At 45.1% G+C, this 27,278-nt stretch overlaps 1 protein-coding gene across 1 annotated transcript in view; it reads left to right on the top strand.

The window, feature by feature from the left end:
- Nucleotides 1-27,278, top strand: part of PITPNM3 (PITPNM family member 3) — an 89,071-nt gene that overhangs the window by 8,550 nt on the left and 53,243 nt on the right. The window contains exons 2-3 of the mRNA XM_016138754.2: nucleotides 8,342-8,437; nucleotides 18,397-18,504. Of these exons, the coding sequence (XP_015994240.2) occupies nucleotides 8,342-8,437; nucleotides 18,397-18,504 (204 nt within the window). The remainder of the gene's footprint in view (nucleotides 1-8,341; nucleotides 8,438-18,396; nucleotides 18,505-27,278) is intronic.

The following is a 27,278-nucleotide window of genomic DNA, read 5'->3' as shown; positions in this document are numbered from 1 at the left end:
CCGGCATGTCCCCTGAAACAGCCCAGCACACAAGCTCATCAGTGGCGCATACAGCAGTTTGGGAGATAGTTAGGACGTGTTTCTATAGCAACCAATCCCCAACCAGCATTGGTTTCCTTCAATAATGCCTTTTTCTGGAAGCAGCATCTTCTGGCCTCTCATCCCTCCCTGGGTGGCCCCCATAGCCCCTTGAAGTCTGAGCATGGGCTGGTTGACCCTGGATCAGTTTGGTCCCCAGACTCATCCTGACCCAGAGTGGGGGCCTGAGGTCGTGCCCTATGGGAAACTTCCCTGAGGAGGTCCTCCTGAGATCTACCCCGTGTTTGGCCATGCTGAACATAGATAGCAAGAGCTTCCTCTGTGCCCAGCCCTGGGCTTGGAGAGGCTATGGGCCTGGAGAGGATTTCTACTAGGTGTCTGTCTTAGGGGAACCCATAGCTCTGTGGGGCAGGCAGGCCTGGCCCCAGTCTATGGATAGGTGCTCTGGCAGGCACAGGCAAAGCATGTTTTAGGACATAACTCAAGGTTTGGGAGGCACACAAGACACAGCTCCAGGGAGCTATGCTGGGGGAGAGGAGGCAGGGACCAGCCATGCACCAGGAGTGCCCCATAAATGTCAGGGGACAGGCACTTCCAGCCTCAGGGAGAGGAAGGCAGTTCCTGTTCTGCCTTCTGGGTTCCCATTCTAGGAGCCTGAGGAAGGGAGGGACCCATAGAAAAGGACCAAAGAAAGGCCTGTGGATAATCATGATTATTTATATTATTTAACAAACCCTCTTAAAGCACTGAGTGCCAGGCATTATGCTCAATGCTTTTCAAATATTCATTCGTTTAATCCTCATAGCAACCCTATGTAAGTACTATCATTACTCCCAATTCACAGAAGAGGAAACTGAGGTGCAGAGTGGCATATAGTGACATTTATCAAGATCATCAGTTGATAAGTGGCAGAGCTTGGATTTGAACCAGCCTCAGGTAGTAGTGGAGTGGGATAGTGGTTCATGTGAGAGAAGAGGAGGGGGCAGAGAGGCGGAGGGCCAGGCTCCAGGAGGACGGGCAGAGAGGAGGGGCCCCTTCAGAGACACCCCGCCTGCCTACGAGAGTCTCACCCAGACTCTGTGCATCTTTACATCCTGCATGTGGACCCCAGGGACTCCAGGTCAGAACTGAAGAGCAGAGAAGTGTGATATTAATGTGTGTTGTGAGGCTGTGTGTGTGTGTGTGTGGCTGTGTGTGAAGCTGTGGTATATGTATGTGTGAGACAGAAACAAAGAGAGAGGAGATACGGGTCTGTCTGAATAAACCTGCAGCCAAGCAGCCAAGTACTTTACTCCTCCTTGGCCCCACTCCTCTTCTGAGGCACAGACTGCTGAATCCAGCAGGAATGCCAGGCCATGGTTTCATATACAGCCTTAGGCAGGGCTGGGCTCAGAAGCTGTGGCCATGGTCACGGGCAGCAGGCCCACCATGAGGCAGTCCACCTTGGCCCACTCAGAGGTGCCTATGACTCCCTGGAGGCCTGGGAATTGGTGGCTATTACTTGAACACCTGCAGGGCTGTAGCTTTCACAGCAGACACCCTTGTCCCTTCTTTTGCTTTGACTAGCCAGACTTCTCTTGAGGAGAAAGTTCTAGATCCAGCTTCCCCTGGAAAGGGGATTGTTTTGACACATGTCTCTCCTCCCTCCCACCCCTCTTCAGCCTGTCTAACCCTGCCCACCCTTCCCTTTGAGGCTCAGGTCATCCCTCCCCCAGGAAGGTTCCTGGCCCCTCCAGCCTGCTGGGTCTCTGCCTCAGGGAGATGCTGTTTACATGCATGGGATGCTGGGTATGTGGCATTTAGCCCAGGGGTCAGGCTGCCCACTCCTTGTTTGTCCTGTGCTCTGTGCAGGGGTGGTACAGGGCTGGGCCCCGAGGCTGGCATCCCAGGGGCAGGGACTGATCTAGTTCAGCTCTATTCCCAACTCCTTCCTCTTGGGCACCATCTGGCTCAAGGTCTGGCCCAGGAAGAGTCGGCCAATACTTGCCTCCCTCACTTTACTGTGCCAGAGTTTTCCTCACTGTGACATATCTTTCCCTTCTGACTAGACTCCTGAGAGCAGGGTGGTTTCTCCTCTCTTGTGGGGTTCTGGCCCCCAAGCTGGTGCTACCTGGGGTCCCGGTATATGGCAGAGCACCCACGGCAGGCTCCCAGCCTTTTGTCCATTTGCCTGTTCCTATGTCCCTGGGAGCCAGGGCTGAGGTGGGGAAGATGGGTGTGTACAGTAGATGACCTAAACCAGGACTACTGGCTGCATTCATGCTGGAGAGACCTAGGCCTGTGACAAGGTCCAGGAGACCACACTGGACCTGCACTTAGTAGGTAGATGGACCAGGAGAGAGAGGAGATGGCTTCCAGTAGCCTGTCCTACCACAGGACCCAACTTGGAGCTCTGCTGGGAGATTAGGGCATCATGGGGCGTGAAGGATCATTTGTTTCTTTCTGGATTGCTGGGGAAGTGGTGAGATAGTTCCCCTTTATCTTTTATCCTGATTTAGAGTTTTAAATAAATGTAGCGAAAGTGGGACAGAAGGACAGCCTCCTGGAGAGTGTAGACTGGGTCTTAGAGGACACAGAAGGAAATCTGCAGCCTTGGGGAGGGTCCCTCGAGGCTGCTTGGAAGCCCCACAGGGCACAGGTGGCTGCCAGAGCCTGAACCTTGATCCTGCAGCTGATGAGGGGTGTTATCTTCTGAGTGCCGGGCAGTGATGAATACTTTAGTGAATGACCTTTGTTAAATCTAACAGTGAGGTAAGAACTTTGATACCCATTTTGCAGATGAGAAAGTAAAGCTCAGAGAGATTAATCTGCTTCAGGTCATAGACTAGGAAGTGATGGTGTTGAATCCAGCTTTGTGTAGCTCTGAAACCCATGTTCTAACCTTTCTGCTGAGATTTTACCCATAGCTGGGAGCCGATGTGTGTGTGTGTGAGAGAGAGAGAGAGAGAGAGAGAGAGAGAGAGAGAGAAGACTGAGTGAGCATAAGAGAGCATGAGAAAGAGAATAAGGGAGAGAGTACATGAGAACTTGTGTACAAGTGTGTGTCTCAGGGATGGGGCTGGTTGGGGAGGCTCACATTCTCCAAGAAATGTGGACACACATTTAGATTTTCACACAGATACAAGGATACCCAGACACTAATTTGCAGATCCGGTGGGTGGATTTGTTCTAGAACTGGGAGAGCTGCCCCAGGGCTGGGCCACTGCGAGCAGCCATGGGCTGGCCTCCTGTGCCTTGCCCAACTACCTAGCAGCAGGTGAGAGGGGTATTACTGGCCAAGAGAGAGGAGGAGACCTGGGACCCCCTCCCTGAGCACTGATACAAAGCACCCAGCATAATAATCCTAAGCACAAACTTTTTAGTCAGGTGGATCTGGGTTCAGATCCTGCTTCCATCACTTATTAGCTTTATGACCTTGAGCAAAGGACTTCCCATCTCTAAGTATTTCCTTAGGTATAAGATGGGGATTCATGATATCTACTCCATAGGGCTTGGTTAAGATAGATAATACCTATGAAGCAGCTAGCAGAATGTCTGGCATGCTGTATTTACTCAGCAGATCATTTTTATTAATTCTCTTGTGAGCCAAAAACTCTTCTTGGCTCTCTCCCTCCTGGGACTGCATACTGGACACTGAAAATGCAGAGAGGTGTAGGTCAGGGACCCACCTCAAGGAGAATGAGCTTCTGGGCCTTTGCTCTTGCTGTTCTGGGATCATGGTGCCCACCTTCTCTGACTCTCAAGTCTGTGTGTGGCCTTAAGCACACCTGACCTGTGCTATACTTTCCCTGCCCCTCAGGAGACTTCTTGACCTCCTTGGGCATCTGTGTCCCTCTCTTCTTGAAGTATGTGGGCTATAGATTCTGGCTGGGGCTTGGAACCTTAAAACTCACATGTTTTGAGCTCCCATCCATGACAGGCAACACCCAACTGTTCTGGCTTCATTTCTTCTCCCACCTCCTCTTCTACCTATTTCCCTCTTTCATCACTGCCTCCAGCCAAACGGGTTTCTTTCTGTCCCTCAAATGTGCCAGACTCACATGTGCAACTTTGCCCTGCAGATCCTTCATCCTGGAAGGTTCTTACTCTCGCGCTCTGCCCGTCCATCTCATATGTGTGTGTGTGCAGGGGCATGTGTGCATATACACTTAGCATGTCTGGTTCTTGCTCATCATTCAAGCTTCTACTCCCCTGATACCTTTCCGAAAGATCTTCCCTTCATACCCCTCCCAAGATATTCTGTCCATTGCTGTTTTCTACTGCTGAAGTTATCCTTGTTGCTTACTTGTTCCAGGTCTGTCTCCTCTGGCTCTCTGCAGAATGTAAGCTTTGTGAGAGCCCCATCTTGTCCCTCTTATTTATCCTGATGTCTCCAGCACTTAACACAGTGCCTGTGGGATGGGCAGCTCTCTTTGACGCCCCCAAACCCCTCCCTTTCTGCTTACCACTAGCTGAGAGAACACCTCCCTCAAACGGAGCTGAGCTGGTCTTCCTGCAGCCTTCCCTCTGCCCACTTCTCCCAGCTGGGACTCCCACGATGGCCCACCCATGACACATGTTATCTGTGTTGCAGTGACTTAGGATGACGGTGGCCTGAAGGGACGAATGAGGTGGGGGTGGTGAGGGAGGGACAAATTCTAGGGCTTTCCTCATTTCCTCAGGCTCTAGCATATTTATGAGGGGGAGGTTGGCAGAAATGTCCTTGTCTTTGTTCTTGGGTGGAGTGTACGCTGTACAGGTATGAGGGACACCACATCCAGGATCTTCTCCCTGAACCCTTGCTATTCAAACTCAGGAGCCAAATAGACTCAGATAAATCTTCAGATGTACCCATCACCACTTAAACTCTTTCTGCTCACCACCCAAAACTCAGGAATCAAACAGATGAAGATAATATGACTGTCCTGACTATCCAAACTCTTCCTTCTTAAAAATAGAATGGAATAAGTTTGGACAGCAAGGGATATTTGCATTTTAATATAGAATGTGTGATAATTTTTATACCTTTAGTATCTGTTGATTGAGAAATATATAAAATTAATGTAAACTCAGGAAGAATTTTAAGCGATGTATTTTTTGAGTCATTGAAATCTTCCACATACATTTAATTTATACCTAAGTACTTCTTTTTATTCTTATTTATTTATTTTTGTGCTATTGTAAGTGGTATTGGTCTCTAAAATTCAGGTTCTAGTTGGTAATTGCGGATGTATAGGAGTGCAATTGACCGTATATTGACCTTGTTTTCTGAGATCTTGCTATACTCAATTATTAGTTCCAGTGGGATGTTTTTTATAGATTTTGTAGAGTTATTATTTTCTGTATATACAATCATGCCAACTGAGAATAAAGGCAGTTTTATTTATTTTTTTTCATTCTAATATGTATACCTTTTATTTCTTTTTCTTGTCTTACTGTACTAGCTAGAACTCCCTCCACATTCATTTAGGAAACAGTCCTGTATCCACGTTAGAAATACACAGCAGTGGTGCATCTGGATTCTCAAACTCCTTTGCAGTAAACCCAGGGCCTATGCGTAGGAAATTGCTTACCAGACTGTCGTGCTGTCCATACCAGTGGGTGAGAATAAAAAATTTAAAGGGTTCCCATGAGGAATGTGGGACAGACCCAGCTTTGCACCCAGAGGTGACTCCCAGGTCAGTGTTCCTGGTGGCTTCTGCCTTTTCCGTGTCCCAGAGCATGCTTCTTGCATGATTCCAAGCCATGGAGCCCAAGGTAGGTGTATTTTTGGCAGATCATGGTGGGTACGGCAGGAGGGACAGGCAGGAAGGCTGTGTCCCTGGGTTGACCTTCCCCTTCAGGACCAGTTTATGTTCTGGAATCTGGGTTCAGGGCAGGGAACAGTGTCGGCATGCTGCAGGGTGACAGAGTGGGGGCTGCAGTAGGTCATCCCAAGACTGCATCATAATGTGCACTCTAGCCACGGCTGGGGGTAATGCCTACCTCTCACTTGTTTATTGACATCTACTGTGTACCAGATAGGCTCCTCAAACACCAGTTAGAGTTGAAAAGTTTCAAGGGACAGTCTCTGTCAGTTTTCTCATTGTATAGATAGGGAAACTAAGGCAAGGGTATTGCTGATACAGGAAATCAAGTCTCTTTAGAGACAGGACATGTGTGTCTGGTGGCCAGGGATGAAGCCCCAGGGAAGATGAACACTGTGTGTGTGTTTTCTATTGAATCTAAGATGCAATCCATTTTAAGATGCACGATTACTTTCTATACCCAGAGGAAAAATTAAACAATGCCAATTATGACATGCCATCATATAAGATGCACCTCAATTTTAAAGATGTAGAAGTATTAAAAAATGTGCATGATAAACTGATAAAGTAAGATAAATTTAAAAAATTAAGTCACATAAAATTACATGTGCAGTATATAAAAGCTGAGTTTTCCCTGTCTCTTTTTATCAAATTCTATTAGGTAGAAATAATCTCTATTGACGTTTTGGTGCATGTCCTTCCAGACATTTTAAAGCATCTTTAAATATATTTTTACAATAATTATCATTGTGAACACTTGCTATATACCAGGCCCTGTGCTAAATGCTTTGAGGCATTTTATTTAATCTTTACAACATGCTCATGAGGCAGGTGTGCGCTGTCCTCACTTTATGGCTGAGGAAACTGAGGCACACAAGAGGTGAAGGGACTCATCCGACATCACACAGCATCTAAGAGGTGAGGCCTGAGCTTGAATCCAGGCCACTTCGACCTCAGAGCTTGAGCTCTTAATCAACATGTTACACGTATCCTCAGAATGCAGATGTAAGCATGTTTTTCAAAAATGGAGTCAAAAGGAACATACTATTTGGGGACCTACCTGCATTTTTTTCTCCTAATCCGTACTCCATGGGCATCTTTTCATGGCCCATCTTTCTAACAGTTGCAAGGAATTCCCTTTATGACTGCTTTTGAATGTACAGCCAGTCCCCTACAGATGGGATTTCTTTCAGTTTTTTTTTGGTTGTTACCAAAACACCGAGATGACCACCTGCACACCTCTATCTTTGTGTACTTCTCTGATTATTTCCTCAGGAAAATTACCAGGTCAATTTTCTTCTAACATCTTTATAATTTTAATTTTTACGATTAGATTTTACTCTCTCTGCAATGCCCATTGTTTCCTGTGCCCAGAGAGCATGTGGAGAGGTTCACAGATGTGCTGGGCACCAGCTGGTTCCGTGTGAGTCCCAAAGTGCCCAGCAGAGGGAGACCAGGGAATGGGGGGCAGGGAGAGAGGCTCCTGTACCCAGTCCGTCTCTGGCCTTCCTCCCCCTGGTTCTGGGAAAGGAGGTGGGTTGGGGGAGCGCTCAAGGAAGGGGCCACATTCTCTGTGTGTCCTTGCTCCTGCCTGCTCCGGAGAACCCCTCCGCCCCATGTCCTGGCCTCTATAGACAGTAGTAATAGCAGCTGCCATTACTGAGACTCCTGAGGTGCAGGTGCTGAGCACGCATTATTTCCGATCTTCTGAGCTCAAGATTGATTGTTATCAATATTTTATAGATGAGGAAATTGAGGCTGCAATATGAAAAGGGAAATGCCACACGGGTTATAAGTGGCAGGGTAGAGCTCAAGCTCAGGTCCCCCTTTTTCTCTGCTGGAGGCTGCAGTCCTGGGCTGGCCTGCACATGCTGTATGTAGTAGACATTACTAGCACGCATCAGGATGTCTGCTTTTCCTGTCCTCAACCCTATTGAAGTTGGGCATTACCATGTGACTTGCTTTGGCCAATGAAATGTGCACAGAAATGCGTCACTTGTGGGAAGAAGCCTTTATGACTGGGCGTGATTTTCTGTGCTCTTCTCCCCTGCTTCGGCAGACTTCGAGGTCTCCTTTTGAGTTGGTGACATCATAAGGTGGTGACGCCTTTGAGTGACTGTCATGAACAGAGCCCCTTCCAACTTGTGTGTGAGAAGTGAACCATTGTTGTCTTAAGCAGTTGAGATCATTTGTTAGGACAGCAAAACTTACTTTGTGCTTACTGATACACTGTGTCACCTTGGCAATGTCTCTCACTACCTCAGATCTCAGTTTTAGAGCATATAAAATGGGCACACTTGTTGCCATCCCTCTGAGCTATCTCAGAGAGGTAGGTATTGGGGGTTAAATGAAAGCACAGTAGTGGGAGTGCTCTGTGAGGTACTGAGCACTGGAAGGGAGAGGACAGGGATGTCAAGGATGCTGACTGACCCTTGGCCCAGGGGTGGTCTGGGTTTACCTCCTTCATGCTGGAACATGATATTGGGTTTGGTTAACAGGTGTATTCCCCTTGACAGGTGGCCCTACCCCGGGTGGCGGTGCCCCCTGGCACCTTCGAAATGTCCTCGGTGACTCTGTGGAGAGCTCGGATGATGAATTCTTTGATGCTAGAGGTGAGTGAACCCAATCCTCCCATCATGGGTTGGGGAACCTTTGTGGAAGCACCAAGAAGGAATCTCTGTTGGGTGTTAGGACCTCTTTCCACTCAGATATTGCACTTCCACACTTCATACTTAACCAGTCTGTGAGTTCCGTGAGGGCTGGGGCTCAGCATTCATTCACTCTTTGAGATATTTGCCGAGTCCCTAATCTATTTCAAGAGCTATGCTAGGTGCTCAAGATACTGTAGTAAACTGATAGGTGTGGTCACTATTCTCATTAAGTTTATAGTCTAATGAGAGAGGCAAACATTTAAGTTACACAAAGGGAAATACAATTATGAGTGGGGAATAATGCCACTGAGTAAAAAGCACCAGGTACTAATAGAAAGAGTGATGACCAGGGTACCTAATTTAGTTAGGGTGAGGAAGGTCCTTAACATCCTCTCTGTAGAACTGAGGGTAGGAGTCGGCCAGGTGAGGGGTGGGAGAAAGAGCCTTCCAGACAGAGGAAACAGCAGGTGTGATTGTGCTGAAGTAGGAAAGATGAAGACATTCCAGGAATTGAAGGAAGCCCACGTGGTGAGGAGGTAGTGAGCAAGGGGGGCAGGGGAAATGAGGCTGCCTGTGATCCGGCAAGTAACTTAGATCAGCTCGTAGATGAGATGAGCACAAGAGTAGAAGTAGGGACCGGTTAGAAGGACTATTGCAGCTATTCAGGTGAGAGGTGATGGTGGGCAAGGACATCAGCTCTGACCCCAGTGCTGGGTGCATGGTCAGCATGCAGGATATAGCAAGGGATGGAAGAACAAGAAGCATTGTCTGGAGAAGAGGGCGTCACATGGGGTGGGTATTTCAGGCAGAACGATCAGCCTGAGCAAAGGCTTGGAGGTGAGAATGTGCAGGGCAGGTGTGAGGACCAGTGGAGAGGGAGTCACCATATCTGAGAGGTTGACTTACTCCTGAGACAAGGCCACTTTGAAATGCCCGGGAAAGAGAAACACCATGCTGGGAAGATTTCTGGACCCAGAGCAGGACACTTGGGACATGGACTCAGCCATGCCATTGGCTTATTCTGTGATCTCAAGTAATTTTTTACCTTCTCCAGGCCTCAGTTTCCCTGCAGTCCTGTGCCTCCAGAAATGGGAAATACTCAGTTCAGGTGATTTCAGGAAGTATGGCTGGGTGGTGGGATACTTCCCCGGCTACAGCCTCCCCCATTCTTGGCTCTGGACAAAGAACCCCCTCCCTGATGCCATCCCTAAACCAGCCCATTTGAGACTCATTTCCTGTCTCCCATGGGGTCTGATTGGAGTGGCTGCCAGGGCTGAGTTTCTCCATAGCAACTAACCCACAATGTGACAACAACAGCTTCAATATTTTGATGCTTAGAACACTTTTATTTAAAATATTTTTGCAGTTCATCAGGGCTCTGCATTCCCAGATGACTGTGATGGCTTGGTATGTGAGGTGTCTGTGGATGGAGCCATCTCCATTGGGGGCCCTGCTTACCTGCTCTCCCTGCGAGCAGCTGTGGACATGTTGACCTCTGCCTCCCTCAGATCTCTGTTGTCCCCTCCCATGATCTCACAGCTCTGTCTGCAGTTCCCCGATTGGCTGCATCTCTTACTCATCTCAGTGGTGGCCCCACCATCTCTTCCTTTCCTTCTCCTTCCCTTCCTTTACTTTGTCTCACCTCCTTCCCACCCCCTCGCCTCCATCTTTCCACTACCCCAGGATCCCAGACTCTCCTGTCCTTTTCCCAGTCTTCCACCTCTCAGCACTTCCTGTCAGACCTCAGAGTCTCTGCTCCCTTCTGCCATCTCACCCCTTCCAGAGTACCTGTTGCCTGCTACTGCAGGAGCTGCCCCACAGGCTGCTGGAACCCTCTTTAGTTCTGAGTTGCCAACTCCTGGCCTCCTGTCTATTCCATGCAGCCTCCCTGGACAAGGCTTTTGTGTGTCTCCTTAGCTTGAGGCATCCTCCTTCTCTGCTCCCAGGAGTTGGTCCAGGCTCTGCCTGACCTGCTTTCTCAGCATCCGGGCGTGCCTTGAAGGGCTACTTCCCTGGCTTCTGTTCTTCAGCCAGGCTGAGCCCTGACCTTGACCTGGGGTGTCTCCATCTAAGCAGGGCCCTGAATATTGCTGCCTCTCTGATTCCAACTCCAGCCATGGTGGAGCTATGCCAGTGGGCATCAGCGCTGAACAGGCCCCTGGAACATTATGTCCTCCTCCTCAACGTACCGATTGGGAAACTGAGGCTGGAGCATGGAAGGGCCCTGCTAAGATCACACATCAAGGTGGGGATGAAAGGGCTGGAACCTAGAAGTTTAGTGTCCAGGTCAGGTCTTTTTTGTCTTATGACTGAAATTGGGACTTTCTTTCCGCCATTTCTTCTTTAAGCTCCAGCCCATTGGCCCAGCACCGTGTTTACCTGGAAGGATGAGAGACATCGTGGCTCATGATCTGGTAGCAGACGGAGACTCTTAGGCTCTGGGAGCTCTAGTTGTATACCTAAGGCATAGGAGGGTTTGGGGGACAGTCAGGCAGGAGTACAAAGCTGTCTAGGTCCATAACAACCCCTTGGGCCAAGGTAGTAGGCTTGGGGCCTCAGGGGTGGCTGGTGCCCTTAATTGGATGCCGGGCAGTGGGCGATGGGGTCCAGGCTCCCAGACCCAGAAGAGGCGCCGCTCCCTCTCCTGTCAATGTAGTGAAAGGACATCTGGGGTGCCATGGCCTTGTCTACCAAGGTTGGAGAGCAGAGTGAGGGGAAACCCAGATGACCAAGAGCAGATGTGTCTCAAATCCAGACCAAGTCAGAGCTGGGGGACCCCTCAGGCTTTTTAATTCAACACCCTACCCCCAATTTTACAGGCTGGGAAACTGAGGCCAGAGAACTGGGAAATTTGCTCAGGGTCACATGAAGAGTCAGGCAGAGTAGGTGCTAGAATACAGAGCCATTCATTCATTCTCTCAAGAACTTATTGAGCGTCTGCTCATCAAGTACCAGGCACTGTTCTAGGTGTTAGGGAATACAGGGGCAAATAGATTCAGTCCTAGCCATTATGGAGCTTATAGTGTAGTGGTGGTGGGTGGTGGGAGATAGGACAATATACAAGCATGCAAATCATGTTGATAAATAAAAGAGCAGACACCTCACCAAAGAAGGTAGATGAAAGGCAAAAAATGAAAATATGCAAACTAAAACCACAATGAAATACCACTACATACCTATTAGAATGGCTAAAAGAAACAACTGATAAGGATATGGAAGAATGAAACTTTCAAATCCTGCTGATGAGGAAGTACAACGGTATAACCATTTTGGAAAATAGATTGTAGCATCTTAAAAAGGTTATCATAGTTTACGACCACACAAGCTAGCCCTTCCACTCCTAAGTATTTACCCAAGAGGAGAAAGAGCATGTGTCTACCTAAAGATATGTCCATAAATGTTCACAGTATCTGTATTTATTATAGTCCCAAACAGAAAACAACTCAAATGTACATCAATGGACAGATAGATAAACAAATTGTACATTCATGCAATGAAATACTACTCAGCAATGAGAAGGAATGAACGACTGATACACACACAATGTGGATGAATCTTAAAATAAAGCTGAGTAAAGGAGTCAGAGGGAGAAAGAGTACATACTGTATGATTTCATTTATATAAAATTCTAGAAAATGCAAGTGAATCTATAGTCACAGGAGCAGCTTGCGGAGAGGGAGAAAGGGGGACCAAAAGGGACAGAAGAAAACTTCTGAGGGTGACAGGTACATATTTAATGTCTTGATTGGGGTGATGGCGTGTACATATGTCAAAACTTATAGAATTTTACATTTAATTTTAATTTTTTTTTAAATTTCAAGATATAACTGGCTTTCTTGATCGATTCATGAATCAGGTAGGATCCCATCTAGTAAATAATAGAGAGGGGCTCCCTCAATTTGTATATTTTAAATGTGTACTTTATTGAATGCCAATTATACTTCAGTAATGCCGTTTAAAAAATGGAGAAACTCCCCCCAATATAACATAAGAGGGTGTAAAAGAATGACTAGATGACTGTAGGAGGCCCCCAGATGATGTGGCTGTGACCTGTGAGCTGAATAACAAGAAATGAGGCATGTGAGGATCTGGGGGAATGGTGTTCTGAACTGTGGGAACAGCCAGCACAGAGCTCTTATGGGGGGATGGGCAGGAAGGCTAGCATGGCAAGAGTGAGCAAAGGGGTACCTGCTTAGTGCTGTGGGCCCATCGCCCCAGTGGACTCTGGAAGTATTCTCTGGCCCAGGCTTGGAGGTGGTGCTGGGTACTCCTACCTCTACCTCACAGGAGGCCAGAGACTCAGAACTCAGAATCTCTGGTACAAGATGAACCTGCACAATGGAAACATGCCCGGGCTGTTTGAGAGGCTGAGCTCTCGTTGCGGATGATGACAATTGCTGGGTGGCAGGTGGTCTGGCCAGAAACTAGGGGCGAGGAGAGCTCAGCAGGCCAAAGAGGGGTAGCCCAGATGACATACGGTTCCTGGCTATGAAATGCCGAGTTCTACAGAGAAAATGAAAATGTCTTTTGGAGTCACCATCTCTAGAAGGGTGTGGGTTGGGGCTGGTATAACCACTGTGGCTTCAGATGAGTTAATTGGGGATCTGGTTGGTCGCATATGGCCTGTTCTTATACCAATATGTTTTCATTTATAAAATATCAGGCACATCTTTAACTTTAATCTTACATGCAATAAATAGTCCAATTAGAGGAAACTTAAAAGCCACCAAGCATCTAGGCACAAAGTCTTATGTTTACCATGAACTCGACAGTTGCAAGAGTGTTAGTGGGAAATGCCTGGGGGTAGCAGGCAGGAGACCCGAATTCTTGGCCCAGGCCTGCGCCAGAGGTGCCGTGTGGCCTGGGCCAGCTGTGCAGCCCCACATCTATTAAATGAGGGTGCCGGACTTCACCTCTGTGGCCCCTTTCAGCTCTAAACATTCCAGGAGGCTCCTAACTGGCCGCGTAAGGCCCCGTAAGCAGAAGTGCCCAGGCTCATTCTTTCACTTTCATGGGAAATATTTATTTTCTTTTAACTTGTCCCGCCAGGTCTACATAACAACCCTTCTCCCTGCCATGAATACACACAAGCAGGCCAGGCCCTGACAGCTATAGGTAGGAAATGTTGGCAGGGCTCGGGGTGAAAATAGGGCTGAGGTGAGGGTGGGGGTTAAGACAGGGTTTGTTTCCAGGGCATGTCTGGGCGTGGGTAGCTTGACAGAGAGCAAAACATTGGGGTCCTCCCTCAGTTGGGGGCGGGAAGATTTTTTGGGTGGAGGCTGGAAGTTTCTGCCTTTCTTCCTTTTGCCCGTTGTGTCTTTCGTGTCCTCTGTGTTCTTGCTGTCCCTGTGCCCAGCACCTGCTGATCCTCCCTTCCCCCTATCTGGCAGCCAAGGAGCTGGTCTCTGTCTTGCAGACTCTGCTCCTTGCTCTTACTCCCTGGTTTCTCACAGCAACCAGGAGAGGAAGTTAGCACAGGATATAGCATCCCATTTTACAGACAAGGGTGCTAAGGCAGGGATGTGTGTCACAGAGAATGAGAGGCACATCCCAGGCCTTCTCCTCCCTGTGTGGGCTTTTACTGTGATTGCACAGCCTCGGGGGGAGAGGAGAGGAAAACAGCACAGGTCGTTGGGGTCAGAGGACTCAGGTTTTCATCAGGGTTGGGCCACTGACTGGCCATTGTCTGACCTCAGGCAAGTGTTGACTCACTAGGCCCTGGGTTCCTTCCACACAACCTGGGGTAGGGTTGTTCATCTTGTGGGTAGAGTGGGAGGATGTCTCCCTGGGAAGCTGGGCACAGGAACCCTCGCAGAGGCAAACCACAGGTGTGTTACTGTCCCTGGCTCTCTCCCTCATTGGGGGCAGTGAAGTGGAGTACCAGGGAGCTGGCCCCAGAGGTTCCTGGAAATGGGCTGAGTGGGGACTTCTCCTCTGTGATGGAAAGTAGTGGTGGTGGCTATAGGTGGGGGAATAGGGGTTAGTGTTAAACAGCACCAGGGGAAGATTAGCACTCTCATAACCCAGAGGCCCTGAGCAATGCATATCCAGGTTCATGGAAAGACTGGCTTCGTGGGCCTGATGCAAGCGGAGATGAACAATATTGGACCAGCCAACTGCAGAGGGTGATCATGTTCATGGCTTCATGAGCTGGAGGTGAAGACTTCCTGGCACTGGACAAGGAAATTCCCTACTCCGAACTTTTGTGCATCCAGCAGAACCAGAGGCCCCAGGGTTGTGGTGCCTCTGGGTGGGGTTTATCCTGGCACCTCATCTGGGCAGGGACTGGGGCTCAGTGAGGATGATATAGATTCAAAAACTGTGTCTGCACCAGAGGTCGTTGGAAATAAAAATTTGCATGCAGGGAACAGTCACTAGAAGCTGAAAAGCAAAATCAATAACCAGGACATTTATCCAAAGAAGCCCTTTGTGGTCTCTGTGGGCCCTGATGGGAGGCACGTACCACAGTGAGGGGAAGTAGAGCAGAGACTCATGGCTCTTAGTTTGCCTGAATGACTCCGAAAGGAGCAATCTTGTGTGTGTGTGTGTGTGTGTGTGTGTGTGTGTGTGTGTGTGTGTGTTTTCACTGCCTCTCAGGGGACAAGGCTATTGTTGCCAGAGTAAAGATCCGAAGGCTGAATATTGAAAGCAGGAGGCAGAGGAGAGGCCCAGAGAAAGCCTATATCTGAGACGTGGGGGATAGGAGAGCAGCTGGAGAGACAGAGAGACTGGGTGGAGGGGCAGAGTGTACAAGAAAGCCAGGGAAATGATGAGAAAACACAGAGGGAGAGAGCAAGAGAGAGTCAGAGAGGATGGGAGAGGGGACACACACACACACACACACACACACACACACACACACACACACACCCAAGAAAGAACCAGAGCAAGTTGAAAGAGAGACAGTGGCCCAAAAGGAGAGAGAGAAGACCAGAGAGAGCAAGAAAACCCTGCATGGGTAGAGGGATCCTGAGGGGCAGGACCCAGAGAAAGGAAAACATGGAGAGGAAGGGAGATCAAGAAAGAGAGACATATCTACCCAGAGAGAAGAGAGAGACAGATGCTGGGATAATGAGAGAGGGGAGCAGATGGGAGTGAGCTATCGAGGCCCACCCAGAGAGAGGGACAGACATGGAGGAGAGCACTGAGAGTCTGAGAGACAGAGAAATACAAGGACCCTGAGGGACAAAGATCAATGGGAAGAGATCTGATGGGATCAGATCTGCGTGGGACAGGGTCAGATACCAAGCATAGAGGAACACGGCAGGAGTCTGAGAGGAGGATGCGTTTACTAGAGAGATGGACAAAAGACCAAGAGAGGAAGATGGAGGAGGGTCATGCACAGAACTAGCAAGAGAAGAAAGAGGCCCAGGGTGGTACTGAAGTAGGTGTGCTCAGATCTCAGAGCCTGGGAACCCCCTCAAGCTTCTGACAGCCTCACATACACCCCTGGGGTGGAGTTTACACATAGTAGAAAAAACAATGTAAGTACCTGCTGAGTTCCTGCTGCATACTGGGCACTGGACCAGGAGCCCTGGCTCACTTAACTTCCTGTGTCAGTTATGTACTGTTGTGTTGTTGTTGTTGTTGTTTTCACAAAACTGGATTCCCACAGGATGGAGGTCATATTTCACACTGCACACAGCAGATGCTCAGGAATCCATTCCGTGTAGAATGAGTGTTAGTTAATGAACAAGTGGACAACCACATGCTTGGGTAACTGAGCCAGGAGACATAGACGCTCAAGGTGGGCTACAGGCTAACTCTGACTACCCCACTCTGGAGCTGGGACAGAATGTCATATGAGCAGACCACAGCCTAACTGGAACTGAGAGTGAGTGTTGGGGAATAACACCGCATAGTCTAGTGGTGGTGGTGAGGATGGACCATTCTCTTCATGTGCTGTTATCCACACCTGTGCTCTTATTGTGCACTAGTCATGCTTGTAAACACTTAACCTTTGTTATCTCATTTAATCTTCACAGCAATCCTATGATGTAGGCATGATTACGATATCATTTTATAGATGAGGAAACTGAGGCTCAGAAAGCATAAGTTACTGTCCAAGGTCAGGATTACTGTCCAGGTACATCCAGGGTTGAAAAGAGTCAACACAACGCCAGAACTGAGCTCTTATCCCCTTTGCGATCCTGCTTCCCCCAGTGTAATATTACCTCATATTTGTTTACAGCATTTTGGCAGGTGTAGCTTTTGCAAATCTGCTATATTATTGTCCTCATGACGGCTTGCTAGAAAGAGTTGTAGAACTAGAGTTGTTATTCCCATTTAAGAGATTAGAAAACAAGAAGAGTTGAGGGATGTGTGCAATGCGCAGGCTCACATGTGGCAGAGTCTGGACTGGAACCCAGTCAGGGCTCTACCCAGAACACAGTGCTGCTTAGAGATACACACTGGTGCTCAGATGAAACGCATCACATGCAGGAAGTTGTCTGGGTGTAAGTGGTGCCCAGCTGGAGTGTTGGGCAGCCAATACAGGATGCTCAGGGGAGGCCACCAGGAAGACAAGATTTAAGGATTCTTGAAATAGTATAGCTGGGTTTAAATCATGGCTCTAGACAGTGACATTGGACAGGTTACTGAAATACTCCATACCTCACCTTCCTTGTCTATAAAATGGAGATAATAATAATTGTACATTTTAATATTGTTATGAGAATTAAGTGAATGAATATTTGCAAACTACTTATAAAAATCTCAGTGCATAGTAAAGATTTGATAAGTGTTGTTAAATAAATCAAATAAGGCAGGAATAATAACAACAGCAACAACAACAACAGCAACCACCACCACCACCACCACCACCACCACCACCACCACCACGCAGCCAGAGATGGGGTCTGGATCACTAACTCTGGAGCTATTCAGAACTCCGGACAGCTCCCCATGCTTCAAATCTATCATATTGGTCCACTTGCTCTGTGAAGTTCTTAGAAGTGAAATGGGTCTTATTCTTTTATTTTTGGTTATCAAGTATAAGGAGTCTCCTCACCACCATTTAATATCTATTCTATGAGGGAGGACACAAAGCTCTTCACCAAGAAGGCCCATCTCTTCCAGGGGTAGGATTCTCATGGGTTCGTCATTGAGGAAATGCCTCCTTTTGGGGTGAGGGGCTGAACCAGAGGTGTGGGACCCAGGGGCTTGGGTTCAGTGTGGTTAGGGCATATGGCCCCACTGATTCCTTCCAGAATCATCACTAAGCTTAGGCTGGGAAAGAGCAAGGATAGAGACAGGGTTGAAGGGAGGATTGTGGTGTGGAATGGGGGCATTAAGAGCTTCCTAAGGTTGTGAAGTGGGCTAAGGGTTCCATGCAGCTCAAGGCTTGCTTAGAGCCAGAAGTCTTCTGCTCCTCCAGTTACTCAAGAGCTGCTCCTGCCCCACTCAAATCCTGACCCACTCAAATTCTGATGGCAACTCTCTTCTTATGTGAAGAAATGACCATGATGTCTCTCATCTGTGACGCCCCCGATGCACCAAGACCTTTATATCCCTTATTTCATTTGACCATCACATCAACTTATGAGTTAGACATTTTCAGTCCCATTTTGCTGATAGTAAAACTGAGGATCAAAGAAGGCAACTAACTTACCCAAAAGAAAAACTACTAGCAGTGGTGAGCCCCACCCCCCACCCCCTGCCCTGCCGCTACCCAAACATACTTCCTTTTAAGAAATATTGCTTGTAGGGCTAGGAATGGAGTCTTCTGTGGGTTTTCAGACTCTCTCATGATGGTCCCTTTTGTACTTTCTTTTGCTGTAATATGTGGAGGCTCAGTAGGATATAACAACACTTTCTTGCAATGAAGAATTCCTGTATGTCTCATACCTGTCACAAGTTCTTGTTAGGGCTACCTATACCTACCTCCGCCTGCTCATGCCCATCTCTGCTCCTTCCCACAGAGGAGATGGCTGAAGGGAAGAATGCCATCCTCATTGGGATGAGCCAGTGGAATTCAAATGACCTGGTGGAACAGATCGAGACCATGGGCAAACTGGAGGAACATCAAGGTGAGAGACTGCTTCTCTCTTGACCAGAAGGTATACATATGTGTGTTGGAGGGTGGGTTAAAGGGTTGGCAATTTGGGTCTTGAAGTGCTAGGACTTGGGTTATCTATCTATCTATCTATCTATCTATCTATCTATCTATCTATGCACCTCTCCTCCCTGAGCCTGTGACCCCTGAATTCTGTGACCTGCAGTAACCCTCCTAGGGACCTCTGTGGGGTTTTCTGTGGCACAAACGCTTCACGGTACTTCAACAGAGCATCCTTTGTTTATAGGATGACCACCCCGGGAGCATGGCATGGATAACTAAAGACAAGTGGCAGGGTCCAAGCTCCTTGGACTGTCAGGCCGGTGTATTGGACTCTGTTGGTTAAAGTAGGGTGGCAACTGGAGGAGCCTTTGAGAGGGGACAGGGGAGAGGGGCAGCAGTGGAGAGTGTAAATTTTTTTGGCTGAGTTGTGGAAGATGGAGTATGCGGCTGGGAATTGATCCAGGAGGCTTTTTATGGAGAGGAGTTTTGACCAGGAGCTTAATCAGCAGCAGACACAGCAGACATATCCTTTTAGGCATCCATCCATCTGTCCATTTGATCACATTGATCGCTAACAGAATGTTTGTTAAATACCGACAGTGTATAAAGTGCTTAATAAGAGGAACCAAAGGTGACTCCACAGTAACTTCTGCCTTATGATGTGTGTGACACAGTATAAGTCAAGACATAAGGGGGTCAAGCTCAAGCTGAGGGTCGTAGGGCACAGAAAGGAGAGGCAGGAACTCTAGAAGGAGTCAGGAGGCAGTGGCTCAAGGAAGGGTTCTGACAATAAAGCTATGGAGTCATACTTTGAAGGCAAATGGAGGACGTAGCTGAGGAAGCAATAAAATCTCGGATGACAGATGGGGACACTGAGCTTTGGAGCTATACTTGATTAAGGTGCCGTGGGTGAGAGGAGCAGAGCTGAGGCTAGAATGCTATCCAGAATCCAGGCTGCTAAACTCTGTACCTGTTATCCTGAGGCCAGTTTTTTCTGTTCCTCCTGCCCACCCCATATATCACTCTTCCAACTTCCCCTCTTCCTCATCTTCTCCTTTCTTTTTCTCCTGGCCCTGCCATTTCTCAGTCATGGTCTAGGCCAGAGCGGCTTGACTGGATAAGGCCTCCTATCAGGAGATGTTCAGTGAAATAATCCTGGCCCAGCCCCAGAGAAGACACATCTTGATGCTGCCCATCTTGGTGGAACCAGGCTGTCTTGCCTACAGCCTCTGCTCCCTTCCTCACTCCCGCTCCCCGCCATCCTGTCTCCTTGGTTTGGAGTCCATATGCCAAAGTATCCATCCTGAGAACTATACAGGCCTAGGATAACTGTTCCATTTTCCAAAGGCTCAGAGAAGCTCTATCTTGCCCAAAGTCCTCCAAGTTGGTGGCAGCATCATGTTTAGATCTTTAGTCTCCTGATTTCCAGACAAGGGCTTCACCTCCCACATTGGACTGAGGCTAGGCACAATCCTGGGTCCCTACAAAGTCAAGTTCAAGGATCTTAAAGGGATAGGCCCCCCACGGGCCACTATCACTTTTACAGGAATGGCAGGCTCTGAGTCTGATCACCAAGGCCAGTCCAGGGACAATATCCTAGTCTTTACAGCTACACGTTTGCAGATGACCCCTTGTCTGTTCTTTCCTTTACCCTAGGAATCCTGGAGGGGTCCCAAAAGGAGTCCTGGGTTCCAGGTGCTTTGCTAGGACAATACTTGGTAGCCATGAAAAGACAAACCCACCACTCAACTGATCATCCATTTGCCCCCACCACTTTCACTCATCTGCCAAAGAACGTGTGACTTAGACCGTGTGAGCTAAGGAGGGAGCGAGGGAGAGTCCATGTGACTGGGAGGGCAGGGGAGAAGGAAGCAGGAGATTGATGAAAGAGGCCGAAATTGTAGCTTTAGAATCTAGGAGGTTTGGGGTTGAGCCCTGCCCCTGCCAGTCTGTGGCTTTATAGCAGGGAAAGTCACATCACTTCTCCGAACCTGTTTCTTTATCTGCAGAGTAGGACTAGTACAAAAGTCTTGAGGATTAAATGAGCTAATACTTGCAAAGTTCATTCAATAACAGGTCGTTAGAATGCTGGCAGAGAGAAGAGTAACAGATCATGTACAGATCAATTCTCAGAAATGCTTCATGGTGCTCATAAGAGGTTGAGTTAGGGGCAGTGCCTGAGTCCGAGAATAGATGTTATTTCCTCCCAGTATAGAATGGGGAGCAGAAGGGAGAGAGAGAAGAGGGGGCGAAGATAAAGAAACCAGCCATCTCCAGCTTCTTTTGAGTCTCGTTCCCCAGTGGATTCATAATGAATTCCCAAAACACGACGGAACACACACATTAATTTCATTCATTTCAGCAGTCATTTATGGAACCACAATGGGGGCTCAACCCTGTGCTAGGTGTGGTGGAAATAAACAAGAACAGGCTGTCATTGTTACCTTTTTAGGAGCTGGCAGCAGCGAGGTAGAGACAGTGCAATAAGACAGGCTGAGAAAGGGGCCTTGAGAGAGAGGCTCTGGGACTATTTTGGGGAGAGGAAAGTCTGAAAACACTTCCTAGAAAAGGCTGCAGTCAAAATCGGTGGTATAGATAGAGCTCTACTTCCATCTCCCTCGAATTTCCTGCTCTTAGGGCTCATTCCAGAGATCTCCTCTCATGGCTCATGACCCGGCTCATCAAGCTCCCTTTGGTGATGACCCCAAGTCCATTTCCAGCCAAGACCTCACTCCTGGGCTCCAGACTTAAAATTTTAGGATCCTTCTACTTCCCTCTGCCTGGATGTTCTGAAGACTCTTCATGCTGTGCGAGTTCCAAATGGAGCTGATCTTCTTCCTAAACCTTAATTATGTTTTAGTCTATTTTTTTAATCTCCTTAGCCATTTAAAGTGTATATTGTATTGGCAATTTCAGATTGCTCTGCTTGAGCCAGTTCTTGAGGGTACTGATTCTGGGAGGTTTGTGTATGTGCGCACATGCGAGTGCAAGCTAAGTGTACCTCATGGGTTCTGTTTCTTTATTTTTTATTGTAAATTTATCTTGTACCTTCCCTGTGGGATTTTATGCCCTAGGCTGTGGAAATGTCCCTATAGATACCAGTTTTATGTGTCTGCGGGGCCTGAGAGTTTCACTAATCTTACGTATTTTATATGATCACTTTACAGATTAGTGTTTCCACTCTACATGAGTGGTGTAAATTTAGACCCTTCGTGTGTGGTGGAGGCTTAGGGTTTTAATTACTCATGTGTGACGTTTTTCTTTCCCACTGTTTGTGAATTGTTTCTTTGCTGCTTCCCCAAAGGAGTGTTTTGTTTTCTAAAATTCCTTTATGGATGGAGCCACCCTTCAAGGATCTGTACTGTACAGGGGGCTCCACTTTAGCTCCTCACCTCCCATAGGCTGAGGCCAAATCTGTGAGGTTAACAATATGGTTTTCAGCCTCTATCCATCTGAGTTTTCCATGAGTCTCCTCCAGATCAGATTCTGCTTTTGTCTCTGGATTGTAGTTCCCTCATTGTTTTTGGCACTTGTGTATAATCCATTCTTTATTTTGAACTTGGTTATATGTGTATATTTTTTGGTAATATAGGCATTTTAATGGAAAGAGATTTTAAGCATGAGCTCAATTTATCTTTATGATGATGATGATGATTATTGCTTGTCTTGTTTTTATTTGACATTAATTTGGTAAAGTATACACAATATAAAACTTACTATTTTAACATTTTCAAGCATATGGTTTATGGCATTAAGCACATTCACATTGTTGTGCAGTTATCACCACCCATATCCAGAAATTTTTCATCATCCCAAACTGAACTCTGGGCTCATCTAACATGAACTCTCCATTTCTCCCATCTCAGGCCCTGTTACTTGCCATTCTATATTCTGTCTCTATGAATTTGACTACTTTAGGAACTTCATATAATTAGAATCATACAGTATTTGTCCTTTTGTGACTGGCTTATTTCACTTAATATAAAATCCTCAAGGTTCATTCACGTCGTAGAATGTGTTAGAATTTCCTTCCTTTTTAAGGCTGAATAATATTCCATTGTATGTATTTATCACATTTTGTTTGTTCACTCATCCATTGGACATGTTTCCACCTTCAGCTATTGTGAATAATGCTGCTATAAACATTAGTGCACAAAAACCACCTTATTTCTTGAGTACATTCTCATTGTAAAAAAACAAACAAACCAAAGAAAACCAAAGTCTCTCTTCCCTACTTTTCCACTGCAGACCATGCTGCAGAGTTTATCAAGATGGAGGATTTCGCTGTAGAGATACATCATATTAGGCATTATTGCTGCCACTTAACTTTTATTTTTCATTTAATAGTAGATTTTAGAGAGCTTTTTATATGCGTATACATGGAGTCAACTTATTTGTTTTACTTGTACTATACCTTTACAATAGATGGACCATAATTTATTTAACCATTCTATAGTGATAAACATTAGAATTTTTCATTATTATAAAAAGCTACATGGATTGAAAGTATAAGCATTGACAATTCTGATACTGCTAAACGGTTTTCCAAAAAGACTGCAAATTTAGATCCACATCACCTGTGGATTAGGTTAGCTGTTTCCCCACAATGTTACCAGACTTGAAATTATCAACTTTAAAATTTTACTTGATTGATGAGTGAAGACATTTCTTGTTGCATTTTGTCCTCACTCGATTGCTATGAGATGGATCATCTTTTCATAAATATGTTGACCAACCATATTTTCATTTTTCTGAATTTCTTAAACATGTTTTTTGCTCATCTTCTATTGGATTATTTGTCTTTTTCTTACTGGTTTTAGTAGTTCTTTATGTATATGGTGAGTATTAATTATTTGCTACATATTTGAATTATTTATTTCTTGAATCATGCCACTTGACTGAATTTTATTAGTTTAATAGTTTGTCAGTTGATTCTCTTGGGTTTTCTAGGTAGCATGTCATATCATTGACAAACCTTAATGGCTATATCTTTGCCAATATTTATGCTACTTGCTTAATTTTTCTTATTTAATTGCATTCCACGAGATCTCTAGATAGATGCTGAGTAGCAGGAATGAGAGCAGGCTTTCTTGTTTGTTCTTGACTGCAAAGCTGTAATCTCCATCCTCTTCTCTTCCCAATACCCCGCCCCTCCCACCCTATCTCTTGCTCTTCATTCCTCTTCAGTTAAGTATATTGAAGTATGATTTACTTCCATAAAATTCACTATTTGTAGTGTATAGTTCTCACTGCTGCTTCTTAAATTATATGACTTCCTCTTGGGTTTACTTCCTTTTTTCACTAGAATATCTCCTCAAGTTAATTCTTTCAGATAGGAACCGTGATAGTAACCTTCCAAGTCCTTTTAGACAGGTCTTTATTTGGCCTTCTCATTTGAATGCAAGTTTGCCTGTTTGTAGTCATATTGCCAACTATCTTTAAAGAGATTCCTCATGGTCTTCTTGCATTTAGTGTTGTTGGTGAGAAGTTTGAGGTAAATTTGTGGGAAGTCTATTTTTCCTTTTCTTGAGGCTTTAAGTTTTAAAATATTTATTCTTTCTTTGAAGTCACAAATAATGTTTGTGGCTAAGGTTTTGTTGTTGTTTGCCATGCCTGCACCCAGTATACTCTTTCTTCATTATTGTGACATTTATTTTTTTATTGTTTCTTCAAATATTTCTTTCTCTGTGTTTTCTCCTTCCAAAACTTATGTTAGATAGATGCTGGAACATGTCTCGACTTTCCATTCCAATTCTTATTTCTCGGTCCTTACTCGGTCCTAGAATTATACCTTGTTTTTAACCTAGCCAACAGCTCATCGAGTTTCTCGTTTTCAGCTGTTTCCATTCCTCTGGTCAGCTCTTCTGTGGAGGGTTTTTGATTTTTTTTTATTCAATCACCATTTCATTTTCATGCACTCTGACTGGTTCTTCTTCATAAAACCTGATTTGATTCATAGGTGCCATAGATTCATTCATGGCTTTTTAAAGTCTTCATCTATTTTTTTTTAAGTATCAGAGTTTTCTGGTAGGTCAGGGGTAGGTGGGAAAGATCACACATGCTTCAGATTAGATTAATTAGCCAAAGATCCGTAAGTGAGAATATAACACAGAACAGGAACAAGCTTAATTCTAATTACCTAAGGAAGCACACAGCTGTCATTACCGTCGTCTAAAAAAAATAGGTATTGCCAATTTTTAAAAATTGAGACATAATTCACATACTATATAATTCACATTTATAAAGTGTACAAGTTAGTGATTTTTAGTACATTCATGAGGTTGTGTGACCACCACCACTATCTAGTTCCAGAACATTTTCATCAGCCCCAAAAGAAATCTTATACCCATTCAAAGTCACTCCCCATTTTCCTCTCCCTTAAGCCCCTGGAATTTCATATAAATGGAATCAAACAATATGTGCCATTTTGTGTCTGATGTCTTTGCCTTAGCATAATATTTTCGAGTTTCATCCTTGTAGTATGAATCAGCACTTCATTGCATTTTATGAATGAATAATATCCCATTGTGTAGATATACTACATATTATTTATCCATTTATCAGTTGATGGACATTTGGATTGTTTCTATTTTTTGACTATTATGAATAATGCTACTATAAGTACTCATGTACAGATTTTGTATGGACATAATTTTAAGTCTCTTGGACATATATCTAGGAGTGGAATTGCTGTACCATATGATTGATAACTCCATTTAACTTTTTGAAGAATTGATGAACTCTTTTTCCAAAGTGGCTGTACCACTTTACAGTTCCTATCAGTACTATATAAGTTCTAATTTCTCCGGATTCTTGCCATTACTTGTTATTGTCTTTTTTATTACAGCCATCCTAGTGGGTGTAGAGTGGTATATAATTGTGGTTTTGATTTGCATTTCCCTAATAACTAATGATATTGAGCATATTTTCATGTGTTTATTGGTCATTTGTTCATCTTCTTTGGAGAAATGCCTATGAAAATCCTTTGCCCATTTTTATATTATTTATCTTTTTATTGTTGAGTTGTAAGAGTCCTTTGTATATTCTGGATGATAGATGCCTATCACATAGATGATTGACAAATATTTTCTCACATTCTGTGAGTTGTCTTTTCAGTTTCTTACTAGTGTCCTTTGGATCACAAATTTTTAAAATTTTGGTGAAGTTCAATTTATTTATGTATTTATTATTATTATTATTATTTGTACTTTTGGTGTCATAGCTAAGAAACCATTGCCTGATACATAGAGGTAAATCATGAAGATTTACCTCTATGTTTTCTCTTTGCATTTTAATTTTTGTATCAGTGTTCAATTTCATTTTTTTTTTTCATGTGAGTAACCAGTTGTACTAGCACCCTTTTTTTAAAAAGACTATTCTTTCCTCCATTGAATTGTCCTGGCATCCTTGTCAAAAATCAGTTGATCATAAACATATGGGTTTACATCTCGACTCTCAGTTCTTTTCCACTAATATATATGTATACCCTTAGGCCAGTACCACACAATCTTGACTAGCCTACACTTGTAGTAAGTTTGAAATCAGGAAACAGGAGCTCACCAATTTTGTCCTTCTTTTGTAAGTTTGTTTTAAGCTATTCTGCATTTCTTGCACTTCGATTTGAATTTTAGAATCTGCTTATCAACTTCTGCAAAAAAGCCAGCTAGGATTTTGATAGGGATTGTGTTGTATCTGTAGATCAATTTGGGGAGTAGTGCCATTATAACAATATTAGTCTTTTAAATCCATGAATGTGGGATGTCTTTCCATTTATTTAGGTCTTCTTTAATTTCTTTCAATGATGTTTCATATTTTTTGGTGTATAAGTCTTACACTTGTTTTGTTAAATTTGTTCTTAAGTGTTTCATTCTTCTCGATGCTATTGTAATTAGAATTATTTTCTTAATTGTATTTATGGGTTGTTCATTACAAGTGTATAGAAATATAATTGATTTTTGTATATTGATTTTATATCCTGCAACCTTGTTGAACTCATTTATTAGTTGTTCTGTTTTGTTTTGTTTTGTTTTGTTTTGTTTTGTTTTGTTTTGTTTTGCAGGGGATTCCTTAGGATTTTCTACATATGTGATCCTGTCAAATAGAGGTAGTTTTACTTATTCCCTTCTGATCTGGGTGCCTTGTATTTCCTTTTCTCACCTGATTTTCCTGGCTAGATCCTTTGGTATAATATTGAATGAAAATGAGGAGAGCTAGATCTTGTCCCTGATCTTAGGGGTAATATTTTCAGTCTTTTACCATTAAATATGATGTTAGCTGTGGGTTCCTTGTAATTGTCCTCTATCTAGTTGAGGAAGTTCTCTCTTATTTGGAATTTGTTAAGCGCTTTTATCGTGAAAGGGTGTTGGATTTTGCCAAATGCTTTTTCTGCATCTATTGAAATGATCATGTGCTTTTTGTCCTTTGTTTTATTAATATGATGTTTTATTAATGTTGATTAATTTTTATATGTTGAACAACCTTGCATTCCTGGGATATATTCCACTTGGTCCTTGCCATGTCACTAATCCTTTATGCTCAAGGTTTACATATCTCTTCCAGTATAATTTATATTAACATTCTGTAAATTGTTACTTAAGGGACTATTTACATTCAGGGCTCTCCTCCTCCTCCTCCTCCTCCTCTTCTTTCTTCTTCTTCTTTTTAAACAAATGTAGTGTCATCTAATTCTCATCGAAAGGAAGAAAGCAGCCATTGCCTAGCTGGCCCTGATCAATTTCTCTGCCT

This window comes from Rousettus aegyptiacus, unplaced genomic scaffold, assembly GCF_014176215.1.
Source record: "Rousettus aegyptiacus isolate mRouAeg1 unplaced genomic scaffold, mRouAeg1.p scaffold_m13_p_6, whole genome shotgun sequence".
In the NCBI taxonomy this organism is placed as follows: Eukaryota; Metazoa; Chordata; class Mammalia; order Chiroptera; family Pteropodidae; genus Rousettus; species Rousettus aegyptiacus.
The sequence above is the reverse complement of the archived record's forward strand: the minus strand, read 5'-3'. Positions and strand labels throughout refer to the sequence as shown.